This window comes from Martes martes (genome assembly GCF_963455335.1).
Source record: "Martes martes genome assembly, chromosome: 7".
NCBI lineage: Eukaryota > Metazoa > Chordata > Mammalia > Carnivora > Mustelidae > Martes > Martes martes.
Window position 1 is genome coordinate 55,144,245 of NC_137894.1, and position 24,988 is coordinate 55,169,232.

Below are 24,988 nucleotides of genomic sequence, written 5' to 3' on the forward strand. Positions count from 1 at the left end.
GTAAACATTATGAATAATGGTTATATAGTGTGTGACTTTTTATCTTTGCACTTCTAGATTTTGTCAATTTATTGAAGGTCAAAGAAAAAAGCATATAGGATAAAATCATCTGATGAAGTTCCTCCTGCTACTGTTTTCTCATATAAACTTTTCAAATTGTTGGTGATGTGTCCGTTTTCTGCCCACAAAGCTTTCCCACTAAGAAGTTTTTAGTAGATGGGACCCTGGAAGACCCTATAGAAAAAGTGAACTGTGGAAAATATTCAATTAATTCCAGTTGGTATCCAGCTAAAGCAAAGTCCAAAACAAACATATTAAAGTGCACAAAATTTGTCATGATATTTGCCAATGTGAAAGCAACTGATACATGAAAGACCAAGAGGAAAGACAATTAAAGGCAAAATAAGGAGCAAGAGAATTTCTACCATACTATTCCTGAATTCACAGAAGGGCATGGTTAACTTCTCTAAGAACCAAATCAACAGAGAAACCGTGACAGATAAAAATATCTTATTAAACTAGTTAAGTATGAGCAATGCTCCATTGCTCCCATGACGTAAGAAAAATATTTTATCTAGTGACTTGGTATAATATTATTGATAATATAACCAATACTATTAACATTAGTTAAGATTATTATTATTATTATTATTATGTAATAGTTAACATTTATTGAGGCTTCCTTTATGATCTATTTTACATGGATTATCCCATTAAATGCTCATGATAATCCTATGATGTAGGTACTATCGTTAGCTGCAACTTTACAAATGTGAAAGTCACCGTGTATAGAAGTTAACTAAACCAAGGTCATATAGCTAGCATGGGGTAGAGCCTAGAACAGACACGTCTGACTCCAGAATCCCCACTTACCTCTTATAGCCAAAAAATCAAAAAGCAAAAAACCATGTCTTATTATACACAATATTGATTTCCTTAAATATATGTAATTATAAAGGTATCATTGGACATCATTAAAATAAAAGATGAAAATATAAAGTGTAACAGGGGTTCTCAACCTTTTTGGTCTCCAGACACTGATATGTGCAATATATTGTCCCTTCTTATAATCCAGTGATGGAGTTGAGGAGGAAATACCATCCAGCTGTCTGTCCCACTCTGAGAATTCCACAGTATGCAAACCTCTATCTTTATGTGTAAGTAATGTTACTTATGGCTCTACCCCAAATCTTGCTTGTGGCTCAAAAAGATTAAAAAATAAAATGTATATTCAAAGATTTTGCCACGATTCTCTCATGCAAGACTCATGTTAAAAATAGTAATTACATACTTCAGTATTAACTCGTAAAAAAGAAAGCTGAATTAAGGAAAATAAGAAAATGTTACTTTTTCCTGGGTTTAAGCTGTTTCATTCAGCAGCAAGATCTTGTCTCATATTCTACCACCTTGAAGAAATTTAGAGGATTTCTTTGGAGGACTGCTATAAAATTATCATTGACATTTTAATTAAAAAAAGAAATGTATGTTGAATAAACAGGACATTTCCCCTAACAGTCTGCAGTAGCTGCTCCATTGCTTCTTTGTACAGTCTTGGTAAATTATGCAGGCTCTCACTAGACAGAGCAGCTGTATTTCACTGTCTTCAGTAATGTAATCTACATTTATCATTATTTTAATTAAGCAGATTCTTAATTTGGTACTTTCACTGCAAAGAAAAATAGCTTATTCATTTTTTTTTTTGGTAGACAGCATCTTGTCAGTCTTATAAACCAGAATTTAATTTTAAACATGATTCTTACTGCAACTAGTCACTATTTTTTTTTTAAACTACCATATTTGGTTTATTAAAAGCTTGTTCAGTCTCATTCTATCAGTTTAAAACATTGGTTCCTTCTTTATGTTTTTAAAAAAAGGGTACTTTCTCAGTTCTCAATTTTAACCCAAGTAATATACTAAAAACAATATGATTTATTATACTATTAAACTCAGGATTCAAAATTAATATGAAGCACAAATAAGAACTTTACAAGAAAAATAATGCTTTACTCAATGTTGATAAAATTCAATTCACAAGTTCTTTGTGCAAGATTATTTTTATCATCAGGTCACTTGAAGTGTCTGAATCTTTAGCTAAATCCATCATTGTGGAATGCAACAGCTTTTAATCATCTTGAAGACAAGTTCTGAATATTTTTTATTCATTTACCATTATTATTTGTAGTCACAACAAGTTGATTTCTAAAAAATAAATTGGTGAATTACACTTGAAATGTGCTTGCTTAAATGGTTCACATAGAAACAATTACTCTAATAGTACAATGCCACACTAAATTGTGCATTTTAATACGTATGTTATCTCAAATCTTCTACGTCAATAAGGCCTGACATTAAAAAAATTCTGTATTTAGCATATGTTAATTGAGCATCTTTTATGTGCCAGGTAAAGAATTAGCTGCTCTGAATTCAAACCAAAGAAGAACAAAGCCTTTACACAAAAGAGAGAAAGAACATATGTGTACACACACATATATTCATATGGTAAACTGGTTTTTAAACTTTGTTCCTTCAAAGAGAACTTCAGGCCCCCATCTCCACTTCAACCAGAAAAGCTCCACTTTCATCTATTTTTATGTCTTTTTTGGTAACTGGGTTGAGAAAGCAAAATCCACTTACCTAGAAACTATGAAGAAGGGCTCTAGACTACTAATGAGAACACAGGCAAATGAAAAGTATCCTGTTTTCTCAGATACATTAAGGGAGAAAAAAAATGAAAGACTCTTTTCTCAAGTTTCATTTATTATCTGTTTTCACATGTTGCCAAATATTGGTTTGTGGGTAAATTTCCACTAAAGTTTATAAGCATGGCTTATAAGAAGTTTGGGGATAAAGTCTGTAAAGAATTGAAAGTTAATGTGCACCTCATTCTATCAGTCCACATTACCAAGGAATGCCATGTTAGCTTTCAGATTCACATAAATCATCAGGAGTAAAATTTTTGAAAAATCTAAAGTACATTAAATGTGTTCTAGATTTTTATTAAAACTTCCTTGTATAAAAACAATGCCATTTACCTTCACGTTGTGATTTTTGGAACAAAGTAACCATTTGGGCACTTACAATAACTTGGCCAATAAATATACATTATATCTAATCCCTCACAAAAAACTCAAAGATAAGCTATTTTTACTCCCATTTTGCAGATAAGAAAGCAGGCTCAGAGATTTAGAAATGTGTTCATCATTACGTAGTGAATACCCATGGAGAAGCTAGGATTTGCCCCATGCTCTTTTTACTAAAATACTTTCAGAAGCAAAATAAACTTTGCCCGTGGAATATTTTTACTTCCAATCACACAGCTAAATATGAGCCTGCTTGTATTATCATCTAATAACTTCACATAAAGTTGTGTTTACAATGAAAAATTTAGCTATCAATATATATAATCAAATAGGTAACCCACAAAGAAAGGAAGGCAAATCTAAAATTTAAATCAATGCTAATGAATGACAAATACTTTAGACATTGTGTAACTCCCTTGGTTTGAATTTAAATAATGTCCTGTATAAAGCCTGGGTTGCCCAATTCAGGAACAAGTAAAAGTTAAGTTCTAGGCAGCCCACTTAGGCTCTAATTAAATAGAAGAAATGAGGACAAAGGAACTAAATTATTTTTTAAAATACTCCTATTGGAACTCAACTTCAAAAAGATATTTCATAAAGAGACAGTACAGCTTGTAAGATTCCTTCTATCTCAAATTACTCTGATGAATGTCTGATAAAACTTGAGATTTACCACTGACTAACAACAAGAGGTAGCCAATAATTCTAAATGAAAACTCAGAATGGTCCTTTGTTCCCTTTGTTTAAAGTAAAGCCGCTAGTGAAAAACAAGAATGTCTACTTAGGAAAAAGGACTCTCTTGTCTGAGCAAAAATTAAATTTAAATATCCTGCTTCCTACCTGAATATTCTAAATCATCTACATGTATCTACTGTTCCCTAAAAGACTACAGAGGGCACTGTTGCATCAGCTTTGAAGCTTTACAATAGAAGCCTAGAAAAACTGTCTATAACATATAATTTCTTAAAGGGTCAAAAGCATGGAAATCTACCAAGCTTAATATAAGGGATAAAACCAAAATGTACGTTTTTTTTTAAATAGGCTGGACTTCAATGGGAAAAAAAAATTAACAAAAACAACTGTCAAATTGAGAACACTGCACCACACACATTTTGCATTTCCTTTTGTAGTGCTTTCATGAGAAAGGTAACTAATCATAGCACCTCCTTATCCAATGGAAACAGGAGCCCATTGCAGAATCCTTTTTACAATCAATAGGAAAATGAATGTGGCACCTCATGCAATCCTTCCATAATTCTATCAACAGAAAGAATGCAGTCTGTTTGCATACTTTTTGTCTAAAAGGCCAATTCCATTTGTCCCCTCTTTGGGTAAAATGACAGCTACAGATCAATCACTCTTACATGAGAGTAAACACACTGCAAAAAAAAAAAAAAAAAAGGATCAAAACTGAAATCTTCACCGTTTCTAAACGTAATTTTGTTACACACATAGGAACTCAAACTCAAAGCAAAATAGAAAAAGCAGGTTTTTCCTCATAGACATGCATTTTGTGCTATTGTGCAATAGTACTGGGATACAAAATTGTAATTAGATATAAGTAGCATTCAATTGAACTTCTATACTTTTTCTGTTCTCTCACATCATTCCTGTTACAATTCTTTGAAACTAAATTCAATTAAGTATAGTGCCAAAGGTTTTTTTAATACATGTTTGCAAAGTATTACAATAAGACTTGTATATAGAATATAAAGCTTTTTATTACACTACCACTTAATGTTTTCCACTTGCTTATTCACCAAAAATTCAGATTTCTGATACTACAAACAACACAAAAATGAAAGAAAAGTTATTTTATTTTTGTAATTTAAAAATAATGTCTTTAATAGCTTAACCTCTGTAGAAACACTAACATTAGCTGTAAGAATTACATCATGACCAGGCAGGCAACTAGAGATAACATGTAAAATGAGAAAGGAGAATACTCCATTAATGCGTATCAGATCACGACACCACATCACATATTAGATAAATCAACATTAATATAGGTGCTATCATAAAACTAAGGCCTCTAATAAAGAATCCCTGATTCCCTAGAAAAAACAGTATACAACTCATTTTGTCACTCTCAAACTTCCAGAGAGATTAGCACCTTCCCTGAAATCAAAGTGCAGAACTGTGGAAGTGTTAAAAATTCTTCAATAATATGTCAACCTACTCATAAATCAAAAAAAGGGTAAGGGGCTTCAGATGTTATGTAGATTTCATTTTATGACAAAAGCCTCGGTTTAACAAGTTATTTTCAGCCAATAAAATTCAAAAGTAAAGATTGTTAAAGTGGGCAGCACTGATTCTAAGGCTTTAACTTATTAAGTTAACCAAAATGCTACTTGAGTATTGCTCCCTTAAATTATTAATTTACGAGTTTTGCTTAGTCTCCTCCTGAGGCAAGGTGGTTTGTAGGTATATTGAATGCATGTAAATAAACAGAAAGCTTTTATAATAGTCTAATAACACACCAAACATAATAAAACAACCCTTTTTAATGAACACTGAATGCACAATCCTATAAACCAAGTTTATATAAATGGGCTACATAGATAATTTAAAGAAACTGTAAGATCCTCTAGGAAGTAAATGCACAAATTCAGAAAAATTAAACACAAGCCTATTGGTTTTCACTGATATGATAAAAGCTTTCAACAAAATCAAAATGTCACTGTGCCTATGAAGAGTATGTCACATGCAGTTTTGGAGAAATATAAGAGAAAATGTCATAAACAGTTAGAAAATTTATTTGCAGTATTGCTTTTCATCTACCTTAAGTGTGACTGCAAAAAAGAAAATCAGGTAATGTCTTTAATATTCACTGTATTTAACTAGCTGTTTTAGTTTACTATTGTAGAAAGAAATGCAGCATATTAAAATCAATTTTAGTTAGCTCTAATTTATGCAAAGCTTGATTGTGAGCAATAGCTGCTAAAAGGATGCAGCATTGTTGATTCATATACAAGCATTTTACTTAACTACATTGGATAATAGCAGTGCTCCTAAAGGAGTATAAAAAGCAAAGTGATTAGCAGTCATTACTGTTAATTAGTGCTCACATTACATTCCTTGGGATGAATCTTCTTTAAGTTGAATACATGGGAAGTTTATTTTTTTTAAAGAACTGCCAAACCTTGCCTAGGTAAGTATTAGAATAAACGGTCAACTATCAGTAAACAGACTAAAAAACAGGGACAGATCAGCATCCAATTAGTATGTCTAAGTTTTTAAACAGGAAAAGGGTTGAGGGGAATGAGTAAAACTGGAAACTCATACTTCACATTCTGCAATCTCACTGATAAAAGGAGGAAATGTGTGTTTATCAAACTTGCTGTGAGTGCACAGTTCATGTGGAGTCCTGTAAACAATTGCCTGACTGCCCACTTCCAAATGCATGTGAAAATCTTGGAGGTTCGGAGCATCATATTCAGCAGGCGAGGTCACTCTAGTGAATGCCCTGGAAATGGGAAATTAGGAAAACGTGGCAATCAGAGGTTTAGGGCTGACCAGAAAAAGCCCTCAGGCTGGTTTACCATCTTTCACCACCAGTCAGGCTTTCTGCTTATTCAGTATTAACATGACAGGGCTAAGAGTGAATGAAAAGAACTCCACACACCTAACTGGGACATTGCCTTTCTCGTTTAGAAAATGACAGGCATTTGTCATGGAAAAAACAAAACAAAACAAAACAAAAGACAACTACTAAAAAACTCAAACACAGCTTTCAAGAATAACCTCTGAAAGAAAAACAGGCTCCTCATGAACCTTCAGCAAAGAACCTAGAGAATGGCAACATCCTGTTGATTCTCAGGTTTCCTCTTCTTCTATACCATTCTGTGCATTTTAAAATGGAGGCCAAATTTTGGACAAAGAAGCTTCAAATACAGTGTATGATCATTAGAGGGAAAACATTTAAAAATTCAAATGTGCAAAAATTATACAAACATTCTTATTACTTCATATATATGTGGACCTAAAATATGTCCTTCAATTATTTTTCTATGTATATATTCTACAAATAAGTTTTATGAAAATAATAATCATAACCATTCAGGGTATTTGCTAATCTATTCGCTTCTCTTAATAACATACACAGATGTACTTCTACAACTTCATTTTTGATGCTATATATTCTACACCATGATTCAGTTTGCCAGCCATTTCTAAATCTTTGAAGACATCTTTATATCCTTAGAATAAATTTTCCAAAGTGGAAATACTTGGTAAAGAGAGTCTATTTTTTGTATCTGATGAGATCTGCCAAATTACGTCAGAAAGGGTGAACCAATTTATAGGGCTGCTGGCAGCACATAGGATACCCATTGCTTCAGAACCAGTATTATTTCTTAATCCTGCCAAAGTGATAGCCACATTTTTTAGTTAGTGAGGTTGCACATTTTTTGGCTATTTGGATTTCTTTCTCTATGAACTGCCTGTTCATATCCTTGGCCCATTTCTCTATTTGGAGGCCAGCTTTTAGAAATTAAAAAAAAAAAAAAAAATGTGAGAAATTCTTTTTAAATGCTACATTAGAGGATCCCCAAAAAGAGATTAGTTAAAGAGGTAGATGGCAGTTATATAGACATTCAAAGACCCTATTAAGGTGGGTAACTTCATATGAGACTCCTTTACCACATATCATATTATAGAAGGAGACATCCCAAGTTACCCCCCCCCAAAAAAAAAGAAAAATTAAAAACTGACCTGGTGTAAATACTATCTCATTGAAGCTCCCTTTATTTTTTTTAAGTGGAAAATCTATTATATTAGTCTATTAATCTGGAACTAATAGTACTATTCTGTTGTTATCTCTTTTTCTTAAATTTTCTGTTATTCTAGGGAACAGTTTGCACATACAAAAATGCAAATTATCTTATTAGCTATTTTTTTTAAAGATTTCTATTTATTCATTTGACAGACAGAGATCACAAGTAGGCAGAGAGGCAGGCAGAGAGAGAAGCAGGGGAAGCAGGCTCCCTGCTGAGCAGAGAGCCCCATGCGGGCCTCAATCCCAGGACTCTGGGATCACGACCTTAGCTGAAGGCAGAGGCCTTAACCCACTGAGCCACCCAGGCGCCTCTCTTATTAGCCATTTTGGTAAGTCATGGAAATGGACTGTAACTATAGATGATGGACAGGTTCCTCAAGCTATTATTACTCTGGATCAAGGATTTAATTAAAATATGTCATTCTTGGGGCTCCTGGGTGGCTCAGTGGGTTAAGCCTCTGCCTTCGGCTCAGGTCATGATCTCAGGGTCCTGGGATGGAGCCCTGCATCAGGGTCTCTGCTCAGCAGGGAGCCTGCTTCCCCCTCCCCTCTGCCTGTCTCTCTGCCTACTTGTGATCTCTGTCTGTCAAATAAATAAATAAAATCTTAAAAAAAAAAGTGTCATTCTTGAAAAAAGTACTAAGCATAAGAAAAAAATGAAAAATGCCCCCTCCCCCAGGTGAGCTCAATTAGGGCCTTTTCTCACAGAACCAAGGAACTGACAAAGTAGCCAAATATACTAATTCCTACTTCATCTTCAGAAACAGGCTTAGATTAGAATGTAATTTCAAGCTATAGATCATGTCTTTTCTTTTTCAAACCATAGATTAAAGTTGTTACCTAGAACAGTGCTTCTCAAGCTGTGTTAAAGGCAAGGTTTTTTTCTTTTAATTTCCAAAACTTTGAAGACAAAAATATCTATAAAATACAATTGAAATGAATTACAAAAAAAAGAAAAAAATTTTAAAAAGATATAAAATACAAAGCCATTTTTTTTGTTGTTAGAATCAATAGATATAAAATTACTCTCAAATAACTACAAGAGTTTCCAAATGCTTATTTTCCATTTCTATAAATAGCTGACCTTGTACTAATAACAATTATTTCATGGACTAGCACCAGCCCCTAGACCACACTTTGAGTAGCAACAATTTAAAAGAATTCTGAGAGTTCTGAAATGAGATGAGATCAAGCACAGAGAGATTACTTTGATCCTTGACTCAGTAACATCACTCCCTCTTATCTAACCACATGTCCACCCCTCTGTCTCACTGTTAATTTACACATGCCTGATTGGTTTATAAATATGCACTATATACACACTATTTTATGATAATATCTGCATGATAACATGTCATAGTGCTAGGAGGCAGAAGAATACAATGATTAAAAATACACATTCTACTACTTTCTAGCTGTGTAATCTTGGACAAGTTACTTAACCACTCTGTATTTCAGTTTACTGGTCTGCAAAATAGAGAAAATAAACCAGAGTTGATAAAGATAAATTAGAATATAATGTATAAAATGTATAACAGTGTCTGGCAGATAGTGCTGCACAAACAACATCAATTAAGTTATAATGCAGAAATAATTGAAAAAAAAAATCACATGTCTCTGGGCTTCTAACAATCAATATAAAAAGAAAACTAGAATGAGTTGCATGATTTACAGTTTTCACACATTAAAACTGTCCAACAGTTACAGTAAGACAAAATATTTAAGACCAAGTCACACAAGAAATTCCAGCCCTGAAGTGTCATAAAGTTGAATGTGTGATATGATAAAAATCTGGGTAAAAATACCTGGGTAGTTCCGTCTGTTAGTGTCCAACTCTTGATTTCTGCTCAGGTCCTGATCTCAGGGTCCTGAGAACGAGCCCTGTGTTGTGCTCCATGCTCGTTAGGGAATCTGCTTGAGATTCTTTCTCTCAGTCCCTTGCCCCTATGCGCACGTGTGCACACACTCTCTCTCAAATAAATAAATCAATCTTAAAAAAAAATATGATAAAAATCCTCAATAGCATCCTTAGAGCAAATATACCACAAAAATTTTGAGCATCTCATATGGACAAGGCCTCATGGTGAGCACTGCAGAGTATCCAAAACTGAAAAACACAAAGTTCTTGCCTTTAAGAGGTATAAGCTAATAATGAAGATACACTATATATGCAAATAATTATATAAAAGAAGGCATAATGTAATAACTTCCCTCAAAAGTCATTAAACACAACAGAAATTCAAAAAATGAAAGCTATACTTAAGGAAATCGCCTTTTGCATCTCTATTCTCCTTCAACACAAAACCCAAGGGTCTATTATGAGCCAGCCAGATCATGTACAGGTCTTCAATATAGTGTTCCTTCTCTTGTCCCCATCACTTCCTACCTGAAATTTTAAGATACCACTTTGCACTCTATTCTCTTTGAAATCTTAGTATCCTTCTTAAGAGATGCATGTCATCCTCATCTGCTCGCTGGTGCTACTTCCATTCTACTCTCTTCCTCACTCCTTGTAAGACCTAGATGGCCCCTCTGACCTCACAGCACCTACCAACAGTATGTGCTACAGGCTCAAAGGATAACTGATTCCTGAGTTGAGAAGTCATAAATACCCCCAGACTACAAGGCTTTCTGAAATTTATGGTTAAAGCAGTAGTTATCAGCCTTCTGAAGAGAAGAGACCAATCTGAGACTGTAATAAAAATCTGGACCTCTCCCGAGAAAAATTTACATATACAAAAAATTTACACAAAATTTCAGAGTTCAAAAACACCTCTCTCCTTGTCTTATAATATTACATTATCTTGCACTGAATTCCACTAGACTGCTTTTTATTAGTTTTCTATGACCAAGTCCATGTTATATGAACATTCAAAATCAGTAGAACTTTGGTGAGGGTTAAAAAAAGTCACCAAATGACTATGAGATCAGTAAAAATTACTAAAAATCTAATTTGTGAAAAACTCAAAAGGGAGACTGTGAATTATTTATCAAGTGATAATGATTCTCCCTACCTTCCTCACTTCCCAGTGAAATTACTATGTAGGAAAGAATCCATAAGGGAACTGGTCTTAAAATAGACCTTGGGTCATTTCAATGGCTCTGGAACCAATCCTATAGTAGAGAGCAAAGAATCCTGTACAAGAAAGTTTAACAAATTCTGATAAATAATTTGTCTTTCTGATTCTCAATGTATTTTTTTTAAGATTTTATTTATTTATTTGACAGACAGAGATCACAAGTAGGCAGAGAGGCAGGCAGAGAGAGAGGAGAAAGCAGGCTCTCCACGGAGCAGAGAGCGCTATGCGGGGCTCGATCCCAGGACCCTGGGATCATGACTTGAGCCGAAGGCAGAGGCTTTAACCCACTGAGCCACCCAGGCGCCCCCTCAATGTATTTTTACAGAAATCTATAAGGAAAAATATTAGCTGGATTTTGTCAGGGTTAGATGGGCTTAACTTTGTTCACCAAGTTTAATTCAACAACTGCTCGTTGAACACCCAATGTGTGTAAGTATACAAAATAACCATATGACCCAGCACTGCAGACGTTAGGAATAACTGTGATATAATTCCCCTGGCATTGAGAGGTAAGAGCTTTCACATACAGGATTGTACACAATGGCCCTTTTCTATTGCCACTGGACATCTCTTAATTTCTCATATTCTCTTTCAAAAGTTTAATTTCTCTAAAGTCAGTTCATGTAACTTTCAAATGAAAGTTCTTGCTTGAGGCTTTTTATAAATGAGTTAATAGAAAATACTGCTTAGATTTTAAAGATAAGCACAGAATTTTAAAAGAACATGCCAAAATAAGTTTTGATGGAAAGAAAGCATCTATAAATAAAAACCTATGTCATCTTCTGGTTCAATTCCTTATCTTCTTTTGAAACAACCCATGCATCAGTTTATTCATGTTGGTAACTAGATAAAAAACATCAATTCCATATGTCCTCAGAAGGTTCAATTATCTGAATGTAAGAGTCTGGAAAAGACTCAAGGGGGTCAAAAATTAAAGGCAACAAATGCAGAAAGATAAATTCAATCTAATATTAAATAAAAATTTGCCCACATTAGAACCTCTTTCACAACTTGAATGATTACCATTCTTTTTCTTCTCTGTATTAACTTACTAATAAAGTCAAGAGGAATTACACTCATCTCAATGCCAACCTGCAGCTACTACTTAATATTAATTAAGTATTAATGCACTAATGGAACTTTGTAATGGGAAAAAAAAAAAAAACAAGCAAACCTAACTTTATTTAGCTTCACTGGATTATTCTGGAAGCAAAGGAATAAAGAAGAAAGAATACCTGGCACTAACATGAAGTTGACAGGGTACAAAAACAACAACAACAAAATAAAACAAAATTCATTTATACAGCATCTTTCTTCCTAGAAACCTAAAGAGACTCTCGTATATTTTCACCTTATTCTCAAAACAGATAAATTTAAAAAAAAAAAACAACCAAAAGATATATCCATAGTTTACAGATGCAATAAATGAATTCCAGAGGAGTACAGTTAAACACAATGCCAGTATAGCTCAACAGTTGTATAAAGTACCATAAAAAATAAAAAGTGAAATATAATCCCTGCTCCTCAAGGTACTTAAAATCTTTAAACAAAACCCACAAGATAAAAAACAAAACAAAACAAAACCTAGTAGCTCTGTATATCAAGACAGATTAAGTACTATAAGAGAAATACAATGTTATATGAAGGTTCCAGAGAGGAAGATATTACATCCAGTAGGGCCATTTAAAGGAAAATATCAAAAGGAGATGCCATGTGAAAGAAGCAACTGGAGAGGAAAGGTTATTTCTGACTATAACACAGCACTATGCAAGAAAGACATGGACTATGACAATGCGGGGTGGGCGGGATGAATTCTGACATGGTCTAGTATAGATGGAAAGTAGGTACCGTGTAGGGGAATACTGGGAAAAGATGAAACATAAATGGAAGCCGTATTACAGAGCACCTCACAGATCAATGGTAAGCAATGAAGATTTTTGATGAAGAGTGGAATGTGACTGCATCTATGCTTTTTAGTAAGACTAATCTGGCAGGAGTTTGAAGGATAAATTATAGAGTGAAAGGAAAACCATGAATGGAATATAAGGGGTCAATTAATTTACAGGCCTGAAGCCAGGTTCAATCTGACATGATGCCCAAAAGCCTATAGGACCTATTAAGACTTTTTATTTTGTAAATAAGTGCGACTAAATCAAACTAAAAAAAAAACTTCTGCATAGCTAGAGAAGCGATCAACAAAATGAAAAGACAACCTATAGAATAAGACATTTGTAAATCATATATCTAATAAAAGGTTAATACTTAAAATACATAAAAAATGCATACAATTCACTGGCCAACAAAACAAAACAGCAAAAAAACAACAAAAACCCCCACAAATAAATAAGGCAGTGGAATGGAATAGGTATCTTTTCAAATAAGGCATCCGAATGGCCAGCAGGTACACAAAAAGGTACTCAACATCATTAATCATCAGAGATATGCAAATCAAAACCACAATGAGATATCACCTCACATCTGTTAAAATGGCTATCATCAAAAAGGCAACAGGTAGCAAGTGCTGGTGAGGGTGTGGAGAAAAGGGAATACTTGGGCACTGTTGGCAGGAATGTAAATTGGTACAGTTGCTATGGAAAAACAGTATGGAAGTTTTGAAAAACTAAAAAACTAAAAAAACTAAAACCATATGACCCAGCAAGCGCTCCTCTGGGTATATATTCAAAGGAAATGAAAACAGGATCTCAAAGAAATAATCTGTACTCACATTGTTCATTGCTTCACTATTCCCAACAGCCAGTTACTTAATCAACAGATAAATGGATAAAGAATGTGTGGTATGCATATATCTCATATACTAAGTGAAATAAGCCAGAGAAAGACACATGTGGAAACAAAAAAATTCCAAACCCAGAGAAACAGAGTAGAGTGGTGGTCACCAAGGGCTGGGGAGTGGGGTCAATGGGAAGATGTTGATCAAAGGTTACAAGTTTCCAGTTATAAGATTAACAAGTTCTAGGGATCTAATGTACAGCATAGTGGTTATAATTAATAATACTGTATTATATACTTGAAAGTTGCTAAAAACATAGATCTTCAATGTTCTCACTATAAAAAAGAAATGGTAATTAAGTGATGGAATGGAGGTGTTAACTAATGCTAGGGTGATAATCATTTTGCAATTTTTAAATATATCAAGTCAAAGCATTTGTACACCTTAAATTTATACAATATTGTATGTCAATTATATCATAAAACTAAAAAGACTGTAAATACCAGTAATTTTGTAAATACCAGTAATTTACTGGCTTACCAGTAATTACCAGTAATTTACTGGTAAAAACAAGTAAATAACTTCAATGCAATTACTATGATAACTTAAATCTCACCTAAATGCATTGTTATGTTAAATTCATTAATACCATACATTTTGCTTCCTTCTGTGAATTCACACTAGGTGATTTTATTTCGAGTTGAGAAATAAGGATAAAATATTTTAGTTGATATGTACTACATATAACAATATGAAAAAAATTAAATGTTCAATTAAAAGGACCATCAAGACCAACATTCACTTATTTATTTTAGTTTTTTTTATTTTAATCACTGGGTGCTCATCACAACAAGTACATTCCTCAATCTCCATCAACTATTTCCTCCATCTCCCCACCCCTCATCCCCTCCCCTCTGGTAACCATCAATTTGTTCTCTATAGTTAAGAGACTCCTTCTTGGTTTCTCTCTTTTTCCCTTTGTTCCTTTGTTTTGTTTCTTAAATTCTACCTGTGAGTGAAATCATATGGTATTTGTCTTTCTCCAATTTTCCTTAGCATTACACTCTAGCTTTATCTGTGTTTTTATAAATGGCAAGATGTCATTCTTTTTTATGGCTGAATAATATTTGTATGTGTTTTTGTGTGTGTATAGCTACATCACCTCTTCTTCATCCATTCATCAATCAATGGAGACTTGGGTTGCTTCTATAACTTAGCTATTGTAAATAATGCTGCTATAAATGTAGTGGTGCATGTACTTTTTGAGTTCATGTTTTTGTATTCTTTGGGTAAATATCCAGTAGTGCAATTGATGGATCATATGGTGGTTTTATTTTTAACTTTTTGAGGAACCTCTATATTGTTTTCCAGAGTGGCTGTACCAGCTTGTGTTCTCACCAACACAGCAGAGGGTTCTTTTTTCTCCATGTCTTGCCAACACCTGTTGTACAACTAACATTTATTAAGAATTAATCTTGATTAAATGAACCCAGCTTGATATGAAGCATCTTCTATATCATCCTATACCAGCTTAAAGAGATGACAAAGATAGGGTGCTATAAAATTTAGTATCACAATATTTGTAATATATAGCTATTGCAATTCACTCTGAGTATCAACACTGCCCAGTGAAATCTGAATGAATTAGCCATGGAACTGTTAGTTTATTAAGTACTTTATATAGACTCCCTGTCACTTTTTATATAAATACCATCTTTTTATTTAAGCCACCATCAAGCCCTATCAATTCACCTCTGCAATGTCCTCTCTTCACCTTTCCCACTGCTACTCCTCTAGTTCAAGTCCTCAGAACCTTTCAGCTAGACTCATATCTCAGTTTTCAATCTGAACCCCTCATCTCCAGAATTCCACTTCACCAATCCATTTCTTGCATCATTATAGTGGTTCAACTTAATGACAAGTTCCCTTCAACTGTACAATTCTGTCATTCCTTTTGTAAAGTCCTTTAGGGTAGTGGCTTTCAAATTTGTTTAACCTTAACAATTTGTTTAACAGCCTAGAATATACCTAATGTACATGCATACACACACATGAATGCACATTTCACAAAATATAATTAACCTTACTATGTAAGGTTATGATACTTTCTATTTTATTCTCATCTCTTTCATTTAAAGGGAAAAAAATGGTGTGACACATTAAACTGAGTTTGGAAAATACCACCTTAGGGGCTTTCTACTGCCTAAATAATCCTTGGCCTAAAATTTAAGACACTATTTTTTTGCTTCAATCAACCTTTGTGGGCTGATTTTCCACTACCCCTTAAACTCTGATCTCTAGCCACACTGAACTTCTTGCTACTTCCCTAATATAACTCATGATTTTCTGCTTCCATGACTTTAGCTAAGCTCTGCCCCTAATTTGCAACATTCTTTTAGGCATTCACCCATGCTGCCTTTGTCAAAATCCAAACAACTTTCAAGGATATCAAATCTACTTTCCCCCATAAGGCCCTCCAAATGCCCCAACACAAGATTTTTTTCTCCTCAGAATCCTCACAGCCTTTTAAATTGCATTCTCCAATGGCAACTCTACCTTGTAGTAGTTTCTTTGTGTATAGGTCTTATCTCCTCAAGCTCTGTGAAGGCTGAGACTGTCTCATACATCTCTTTACATTACTGGTACATTATAAGGATCCAATTAATGTTTGCAGACTTAAAGACATAAAAGAGTCTATAAATTGTAGTAGTATGAAGCTAAAGTTAAAAGGAAAGAAAAAAAAAGGAAAAGTCAAGGTCACTTAATACACCTTTTTAATTCACTCAATTTTTTCTCACATCAGCATGTCACAGAAAAGGCCTCTATTGAACCATCTCTTACCAATAATAATCATTTTTAAAACTCTAAATATTTATTGATTTTATCTTTGCTTTTTATGGTTACTGTATGATTTAAGAACTACAAATCTGCTGAATGAAGATGTTCCCAATTTAAAAGAGAAAGTCATGGGGCTCCTGGGTGGCTCAGTTGGTCAAGCATCTGACTCTTGATTTCAGTTCAGGTCATGATCTCAGGGTCATGAGATTGAGCCCCACATGGGATTCTCTCTTTCCCTCTGCATTCCCTACCCCTGGTTGTGTGTGTGTGTGTGTGTATGCTCCGTCTCTTTAAAAAAAAAAAAAAAGGAAAGTAGATGTAAAAATATCAGTTTAAGATCTAACATATTGTTGTGTGACTACCAATAAAGTCCTGTGCCACAAAAAAATATTAAGGAAAACAATAAATGAATAAAGTAATTTATTTATTATTTTTAAAAACTATTTTATTTGTCAGATAGAGAGAGAAAGAGAGAGAGAGAGAGCAGATAAGCAGAGGTGGCAGAGGGAGAGGGAGAAGCAGGCTTCCCGCTGAGCAGGGAGCTGGATGTGGGGCTTGATCCCAGGATCCTGGGATCATGACCTGAGCCGAAGGCAGACACTTAACTGACTGAGCCACCCAGGCACCCCATGAATAAAGTAATTTATATTTGTAAGTTTGTGTTTTTTTTTTTTAAAGATTTTATTTATTTATTTGACAGAGAGAGAGATCACAAGTAGGCAGAGAGGCAGGCAGAGAGAGGAGGAAGCAGGCTCCCCGCTGAGCAGAGCACCTGATGTGGGGCTCGATCCCAGGACCCTGGGATCATGACCTGAGCTGAAGGCAGAGGCTTAAGCCAATGAGCCCCCCAGGTGCTCTCGTATTTATAAGTTTTGATAACACATTCTCAGTAATTTAATAGAGAATATGACAAAGACAAGGTAAACTACAGATCTAGAGATGAAGTAAAAGACTACAAGACAGAAACATGCATCTAGTGTCTTCGACAACACAACTCCAAACTAGACAACTACAGGAAGTTTCTAACCAAATAAAATAAAATAGTCAGGAAAAAAGACAAAAAGTCAATAGGACACAAACAACAGAGTCTTAAAAGATAAGTCAAATATACCCAACATACTTTAAAATATATAGGGTATATGTTAAGATAGAAATTATAGTTCATAGAAGAGAAGAATACAGGGACATAAAAGTCAACTAGTGAATTTATAGAGAGGCACTAAATCAGGCAAAAAATAAAGAGTATACATGTGCATGTTTAATACACACACACTATCAGTGATACCAAGTAGAGAGAGTTCAAGGTTGAGGAGACAGAATAATCATTTTGCTACAATGAGGGAGTCACATTTTCTAGACTTTAGGGGGAGTCTACAGATGAAGACTCTAGATCTGTGAAAGTTTACAAACTATAATAACTGACAAGTATAAGCCAATATTTTATTTCCAGACAGATCATCCATCATGAGCTTTCTATGTATGCTTGACTTTATTGTCTGAAGGGCCGGCAAAACACAGCCTCAATAAAATCACACCTGGGAGTCAAAATGACACTTGTCTGTGCTAATTGCAACTCTTCTGTTTGGGGTCCAGAATTGATACTAACAAAACATTTCTTGTGCCAAGGGACCAGGTTTAATGTCCAAAATCTTGGGAACTGACAGGGCTTGAGGCAAGCTGTGCAATGCTGAAGAGCCAGGAGCAATCTGTGTAGGGCTATGTGCCTGTTTAATTAGCAGTATGTCTGGGTCCTCCCTGAAAATCTTGAGGCCCTCTTATAAGTTTCTCACACCCTAAACCCTTTGGATTTGCTTTAAGCCACCCAACCATCTAAGGCTTTTTTCACCAAGATCCAAAGTGGAAAGAAATCCACAGAGCAATTTTCCACCATAATAAGCATGTTTTCTAACATGCAGATACCAAAAACAATTTGAAAAAGTGTCTGCTTAGCATTTTTATAAAATATTCTGCAGCTGGAAATTATTCTTGGTACACTTAGTGGTTACACTGCCAAATCTGATAGGATATCTTATTTTGCAAAGTTTCATTATGATGCCTATTCCATGTAAGCTTCCAATTGTAAAAACAAAAGCAAATAAGCAATCCTACCAATGTCCTGAGAAAGAGTATAGGTATGGAAAGCGGACAAGTAAAAGACAGGAAATAGATAAATTAGAGCCAATTTCACAGAAGGGTATGAGGTGAGAAGAGGTTCTTCAGAACAGAGATAAGAGTATGGAAAAGCACAGGCAAAGATTCAGACATGAAAAGCAATCTCCTAGAAACATAATCAGTTCATAACTTGAACCCAGAAATTTGTGTGGGAATGACAGGATCAGACAGGTAGAGATGCAAGGGTCTCTTCTTAGAGTCTTTTATGTCAGGCTAATGTGTTTGTAGTTTGTCTTAATAATGGGTTATTTAAGTATTTGTGCAGAACAGCTAATGACAATATAGTAGAAGGGCTGAATGGTACACAAGGCAATATTGAAGGCAAGTTGACAAATCTTCTCACTTGTGAGAAGAATGAGACCAAAGGGTCGGATATCAGAAGCCACAGAGTAATATCAACAAGTGCTAGGGATGTAATAGTGGTGGTTGGCATGGGAACTGAGAGAAAGTGTTAATCTAGTAGTGAGGCTCTAGGTTAGACTCAGGCAATAGGGTAAATGAGGATGATTTTAACTAAGAGGGAAATATAGGAAATGGAGCAAGTTCATAAAGAATGAGAATGAGTATATTTTGAACCTGTTGAGGTTATCATGCCTATAGAATATTAAGGTGGAGAAATCATGAGCAACCGAATACAAGTTCCAGAGTATAAGCTCACTGTTGTGGTTCCAATGATAAACTATTTTTGAAAGACATCAATGGCAAAAGGATTTCCATAAATTTCTTGAGTCAGCAGATCAAGAAGAAACAATGACTGATCAATCAGCATAAGAAGCTGTAACCCACTATTTGCATTGAAGAGAAGAAAGCCAAGGAAGAAAACAAACTAGGCTACACTATCCTGAACTCCAGACATAACAAGTGTGAGATGTGGGGCTGAAAAACTCTAAAATCAAAAATGTTCAGTCACCTTTGCTCTTGACTTATTCTTAGATATTCTTAGATATTAATAATATAGATATTATTCTTAGATATTAGATATTAGAATAAGCAACCAAAACAGTTGAGAAAAGACTATGACATGAAAGAGAAAAAATAAGAGAAAAAAACCCTAAAGCAAACATCAATATTTTAGGAAGCAAAAGACAGTGTTTAAAACAACTAATTTGTATTTTAAGAGGGATTTAAGGACATTACATCTACAGAAGGAGAAACTAGCTGTTATAAAAATGAAATAATCAATAAACAAGTAAAGTTACTGAATACCAAAAATATGCCTGCTAAGAAAGTAGGGAATTTTAAAAATAATCCTACATAATGTACAACAAAACAACATATAAGTATAGGAAATAATGTGAGAAAAGATAAGAGACATGAAGATCCAATCTAGGATGTCTAATATCTGATCAGTGAGAATACCAGAAAAAGAGAATAGGGAGAATACAGGAGGGCAAATTATCAAACAAATAAAGGAAGAGGATTTCACAGAGCCATCCTCAAACTGTAATCCTACTGGCTCTGCTATTTTTTGTGTCAGATTTGACATCAGGTTTTTATCCATCCAGAAACAAAAAGCCATAGCAGTTCAAGGTCTTATACCCACACATTCTTCTGTACTGGGGAAAGTGTTTATCTTCTGCCAACCATTCACTATCCTAGGCTTCATTCTATTTGGTACACATAAGTTAACAAAGCCATCACTGATCCAATCGCTATAGTCAGGAGAATGCCATATTGTGACTGGCTTTCCCCTGGATTAATACCAACTCTGAATGGTCAGTATGGGGAAGAAGACAGGGTCATGCTGCTACTCAATAGGAAGCTTCAGAAGGGATACTGGAGAAGCAACGTTCAATATCCAATACATTGTTGTGACATTTCTGTACACCAACCATAAAGGGACAATCATAAAAGTTAACAGGGAGGAAAAAGACTTAGCTAAAAAGAACAAAAATCATATCAGCCGCAAATCTCTCATCAGCAAAATGCTAGCAGACCATGAAGCAGTATCTTCAATGGTTTGAGGAAAAACTATTTTTCAATCTAAAATTTTAAGTTTAACCAATGTATCCATCAACTGTGAGGGCAGAAAAGGAACGCTATCAAAATGTAAGGATTTCAAAGTACCTTCTCCATGAAAGTTTCTTAAAGATGGACTCTACTGAAGAGAGGGAATAAGCAAGAAAGAGGAAGATATCAGGAACAGTAAGAAGGGCCTCCAAAACACTGGAGAAAGAATGAATATGTTAATCCTTAAATATATTCTCCAGCGGGATATGGTGTTTACATGTATCCTTCAGTAACAATTACATTTCTTCTACGACTTAAAAAGAAAACACAAAGAATTTGAAAATTACCAGGAAATAATCCAAGTTATCTATATGTCAAATTAATCCAGATGAAAACCATGGAGAAATTTTAATATTAAATAAATTCTAAAGAAAAAAAAGCCTAGCTTATGAAAACCACGTTATCTTATAACCTTGAAATATACATAGGTATATTTGTCATATTGTCATATTGTCATAATCACCTGGTCATCTATGAGATACAAAGGCTTATTACATTTCTATTAGTTTTCAAAACTTCTACAAAATAGTTAGGAAACTTAACTCCAAATTCTACCAAGTCACTGTGACTTTTTTTCAGCAATTAGTCAATTACATACTTTGCAAAAAGAAACATCTCCTACTCAAAAATTAGCTCTAGTATTTTGTGGAAAAGAGATACAAGAACAAAAGATTGACTTACGTATAAAAGTCACAAAACCACAACCTGTTACAAATAAATGTTTATAATGAAAATGAATCTAAATGCTTCCAATGCTCATTAATATTCAAAGGATTAAAAAATGCAATTCCATCTTTTTCTTAGAATGAGTAAACACTAACTTGAAGAATTATAGTTTTTCTAGATTCATTTTTTTCCATAATTACTCAATTATTCGTTAGAATATGTAAGACCTCTATTGGAATCCTTATATGAGTGCTTCATAAATGGATTTAACTATAAAAGTCTGGTTATACAATATCTTCTATAAAAGCAATATATTTCCAATATTTATGTCCTTAAAATATCCTATAGTAAAACTAATATCTCTATACAGAAAAAGAAGGAACTATTTAGTCCCCGACAACTTGATAACATCTCTTTCAACTATAGTTATAATTATCATGTACGAACTTCCAAAGCAGTTGTCAAGATTTAACATTAGCATTAATTTATGTCATAACTGACGGTTACTATAAAGATAATGGGAAAGCATCCATTTCTTCAAAGACAGCATGGATCGAAAGGGAAATTTCTTCCTAATTACTACTAATCTGCCCATTTTTAATTAAATTGATTAGTAATTTATTATCTTTCCCTTTCTTGGAAGGCTGTTATTATCACACAGCTTCTCCAAAGTTATCAGTGATTTTTAAGCAATACAATTACTTCTCATGTGAGTCCCACCATTATGTGGGTTTATGCTAAAAACTTATTACCCAATTTCTTTGTACCCTGAAAAAGAAATTTTAAAAATGTAGACTTTATACCTCAGTATTTCACAACTTAAAGTGAACAGTGTCAAGAGCTTATTTATATAGAGAACACCATTTAAGTGGAACTTTCTATGCCTTTCTCCCTTGTTTGATAAGCAAAATAGTTGTTATTAATATGTATCTTCCCACAGGAAAGAAAGGAGCTCCCTGTAATTTCCTTTGAAAAATATCTATTTTTTATACTATCTATAACTAAATAGTAAATTACGGCATTATTCCAAAAATTTTCCCTATCAGTTTCTTTTTAAAGGGTAAATAAAAATGAAAATGTTCTGACATACAAAATGAGATATATTTTAATTAAGCAAACTTTGAAAAAATTTAAGTGCTTCATATATTTTTCTTAATCAAAATCCTTAATTGGTATTAAGCTTTGATCAGTATCATATTTTAAGTATAACACGGAAGTAGCTATTTGACACCAGCAAATTTTCATGACATTAGTTCATAATATAACTTCTGAAAAGCTGAACTTCTATGAAGAATGAGAAAAATAAAATGCAATGCCTCTTGGTAGAAAGGACAGAAATCTTCCTTTCTTTTGTGAAAATATGCTAAGACAAGCAGGAAACATCAGCTTAAAGTCCCTATTTCATTAAATATGCCCTGTATGAATTGACTATAGCTGACTGAAAAAACTTCATATTAAGAAGAATACAAATATGAGATATATGATATATAGATATATGATATATAGATATATGAGTCCCAGGTTTTCTCTCCTAAATTTTCTGTTTAGAAAAATTAACAATTAATGCATAATGGTTGCTAAACTCTATATACTAGTGCTTAAGTATTTATTTATTTATTTATTTATTTTCTTTCAAGAGTTTTATTTACTTGAGCGAGAGGGAGAGAGTGAAAGGATGAGCAGATGAGGAGCAGTGGGAGATGCAGACTCCCCGCTGAGCAGGGAGCCTGATATGGGGCTTGATCTTGGGACCCCAGGATCATCCCCTGAGCTGAAGGCAGACACTTAACCAACTGAGCCACCCAGGTGCCCCAGGACTTAAGTATTTAATTCATAACTTTCTTACTAGATTTAAGCAAGGCTCAGTCTCTTGCTTTCATTAGGTCTATTTAAATTTCACCATACCAGAAAGGTCTTGCTCGACCACCCCTTGTCATCACTTCTTATCATTCTTCTCCATAATACACCAAGTGTATGATTTGCTTATCTGTCTATTGTCCATCTGCTTCCACTGGAAAATAAGCTATAGCAGAACAGGGCTTTGTCTGATCTGTTCATTTTTCTAGACACATCTCCAGTGTCTAGAACTATATACCACACACATAGTACGCATTCAATAAGTATTTGCCTAGAAAAAATTATTAAAAGATCACCAGCTACAAAATCCTAAGGAAAACTTAATTAAATATCATCTGACAATCCTGAATGCCAAACAATACCAAAAGTTTTGTTTTTAAATAGTACTTAATATAAAGGCATAATAAGTTTTCTTTTCTATCCAAAAAGATAAAATACCTTTTCAAAGATTAGTTGGGCCACTAACAGTTGTTAATTATTTATTACTAAGTAATTCAGTTAATGTAATTGGTCACTGGGCATACCTTAACAAGTTTCAAAAGCTCATAGAGATCTTCAACCTCATCACCTTCACATTTGGTATACACTCGTCCTGTATCCACACTCCTTCCTCTTATAGTGCGGCGGTAGAGGGGAAGAGCCATTGCTTCTGCATACAAATCAATAGCGTGATGACCCACTGTCTGATACATGTAGCTATCCAGTTCATCTGCCCCCACTGCAACAATGAAATGGAAATAATCAGTAAAACAGAGTGAAAAAGAAAAGAGATTTGAAAGTCCATCTGAGTTTTACTGCTTGGAGACTTACTACACTATTTATCTCTCTGCATTTACTAAGTGAAATAAAGGGGTAGAGTTGCACATTTGTTCATAGCTGCATCCACCTCACATCAGCTCTAGTCATCTCTATTGCTAATTACAAACACATATAAATTTTTAAAACTACATACAATAAATGTTTAAAGAGAATAATATAGCCAATAAATTTTAATTAGTTTATTTGATTAAAGATTTTATTACATAAATGTTTCTCAAATCATTCAAGGTTATCTATAAAGTCATCTAGAGTTGTAGGAAAAAAAACCTTGACAAATACATGTAAAAATAAATCACATGCTCTGGATATATTTTATATTCAGTATTTCAACAAGACATACAAAAATATATAAATTATGGGGGGGGGGGCACCTGGGTGGCTCAGTGGGTTAAAGCCTCTGCCTTCAGCTCAGATCATGATCTCAGGGCCTTGGGATCAAGCCCCGCATCGGGATCTCTGCTCAGCAGGGAGCCTGCTTACTCCCTCTCTTTCTGCCTGCCTCTCTGCCTACTTGTGATCTCTCTCTCTGTCAAATAAATAAGTAAAATATTAATATATATATATAAATTATAAGGCAGTCCAAGACGGCTGCATGAAAAGACCCTGAACTCACCTCCTTCCTCAGACATACCAAAACTATAGTTATGTATGGAATAATTCCCAGTGAATTCTAGCTGAATAGCTCCCTCCACAAGGGATAAAAGGGCCACATCAAGGTGGCAGAAGCAGAAACTTGATCTCACCCCAAACCCAGCAGTGACCTACAACAAGGAGGGAGCTTACAATACTGAAGCCTCTCTCTGAGGAGTGAAAGGTTTATGCAATCTGACACCTCAACCCTGTAGGACCTGCACAGGAAAGACAAGGCCCCAAAAACATCTGGCTTTGAAAACCAGTGGGGCATACACCCAGGAGGACTGGGAGACTGCAGGGATTTGAGATGTTCCTTTTGAGGAGC

General features: G+C 34.3%; 1 protein-coding gene across 5 annotated transcripts in view; it reads right to left on the reverse strand.

Annotated features, from left to right (window-relative positions):
- The window catches only part of DPH6 (diphthamine biosynthesis 6), a 180,024-nt gene that overhangs the window by 139,282 nt on the left and 15,754 nt on the right, over nucleotides 1-24,988 (reverse strand). For all 5 annotated transcript variants that reach the window (XM_080809912.1, XM_080809913.1, XM_080809911.1 and 2 more), the window contains exon 3: nucleotides 23,736-23,929. In XM_080809912.1, coding sequence (XP_080666038.1) covers nucleotides 23,736-23,929 — 194 coding nt within the window. The remainder of the gene's footprint in view (nucleotides 1-23,735; nucleotides 23,930-24,988) is intronic.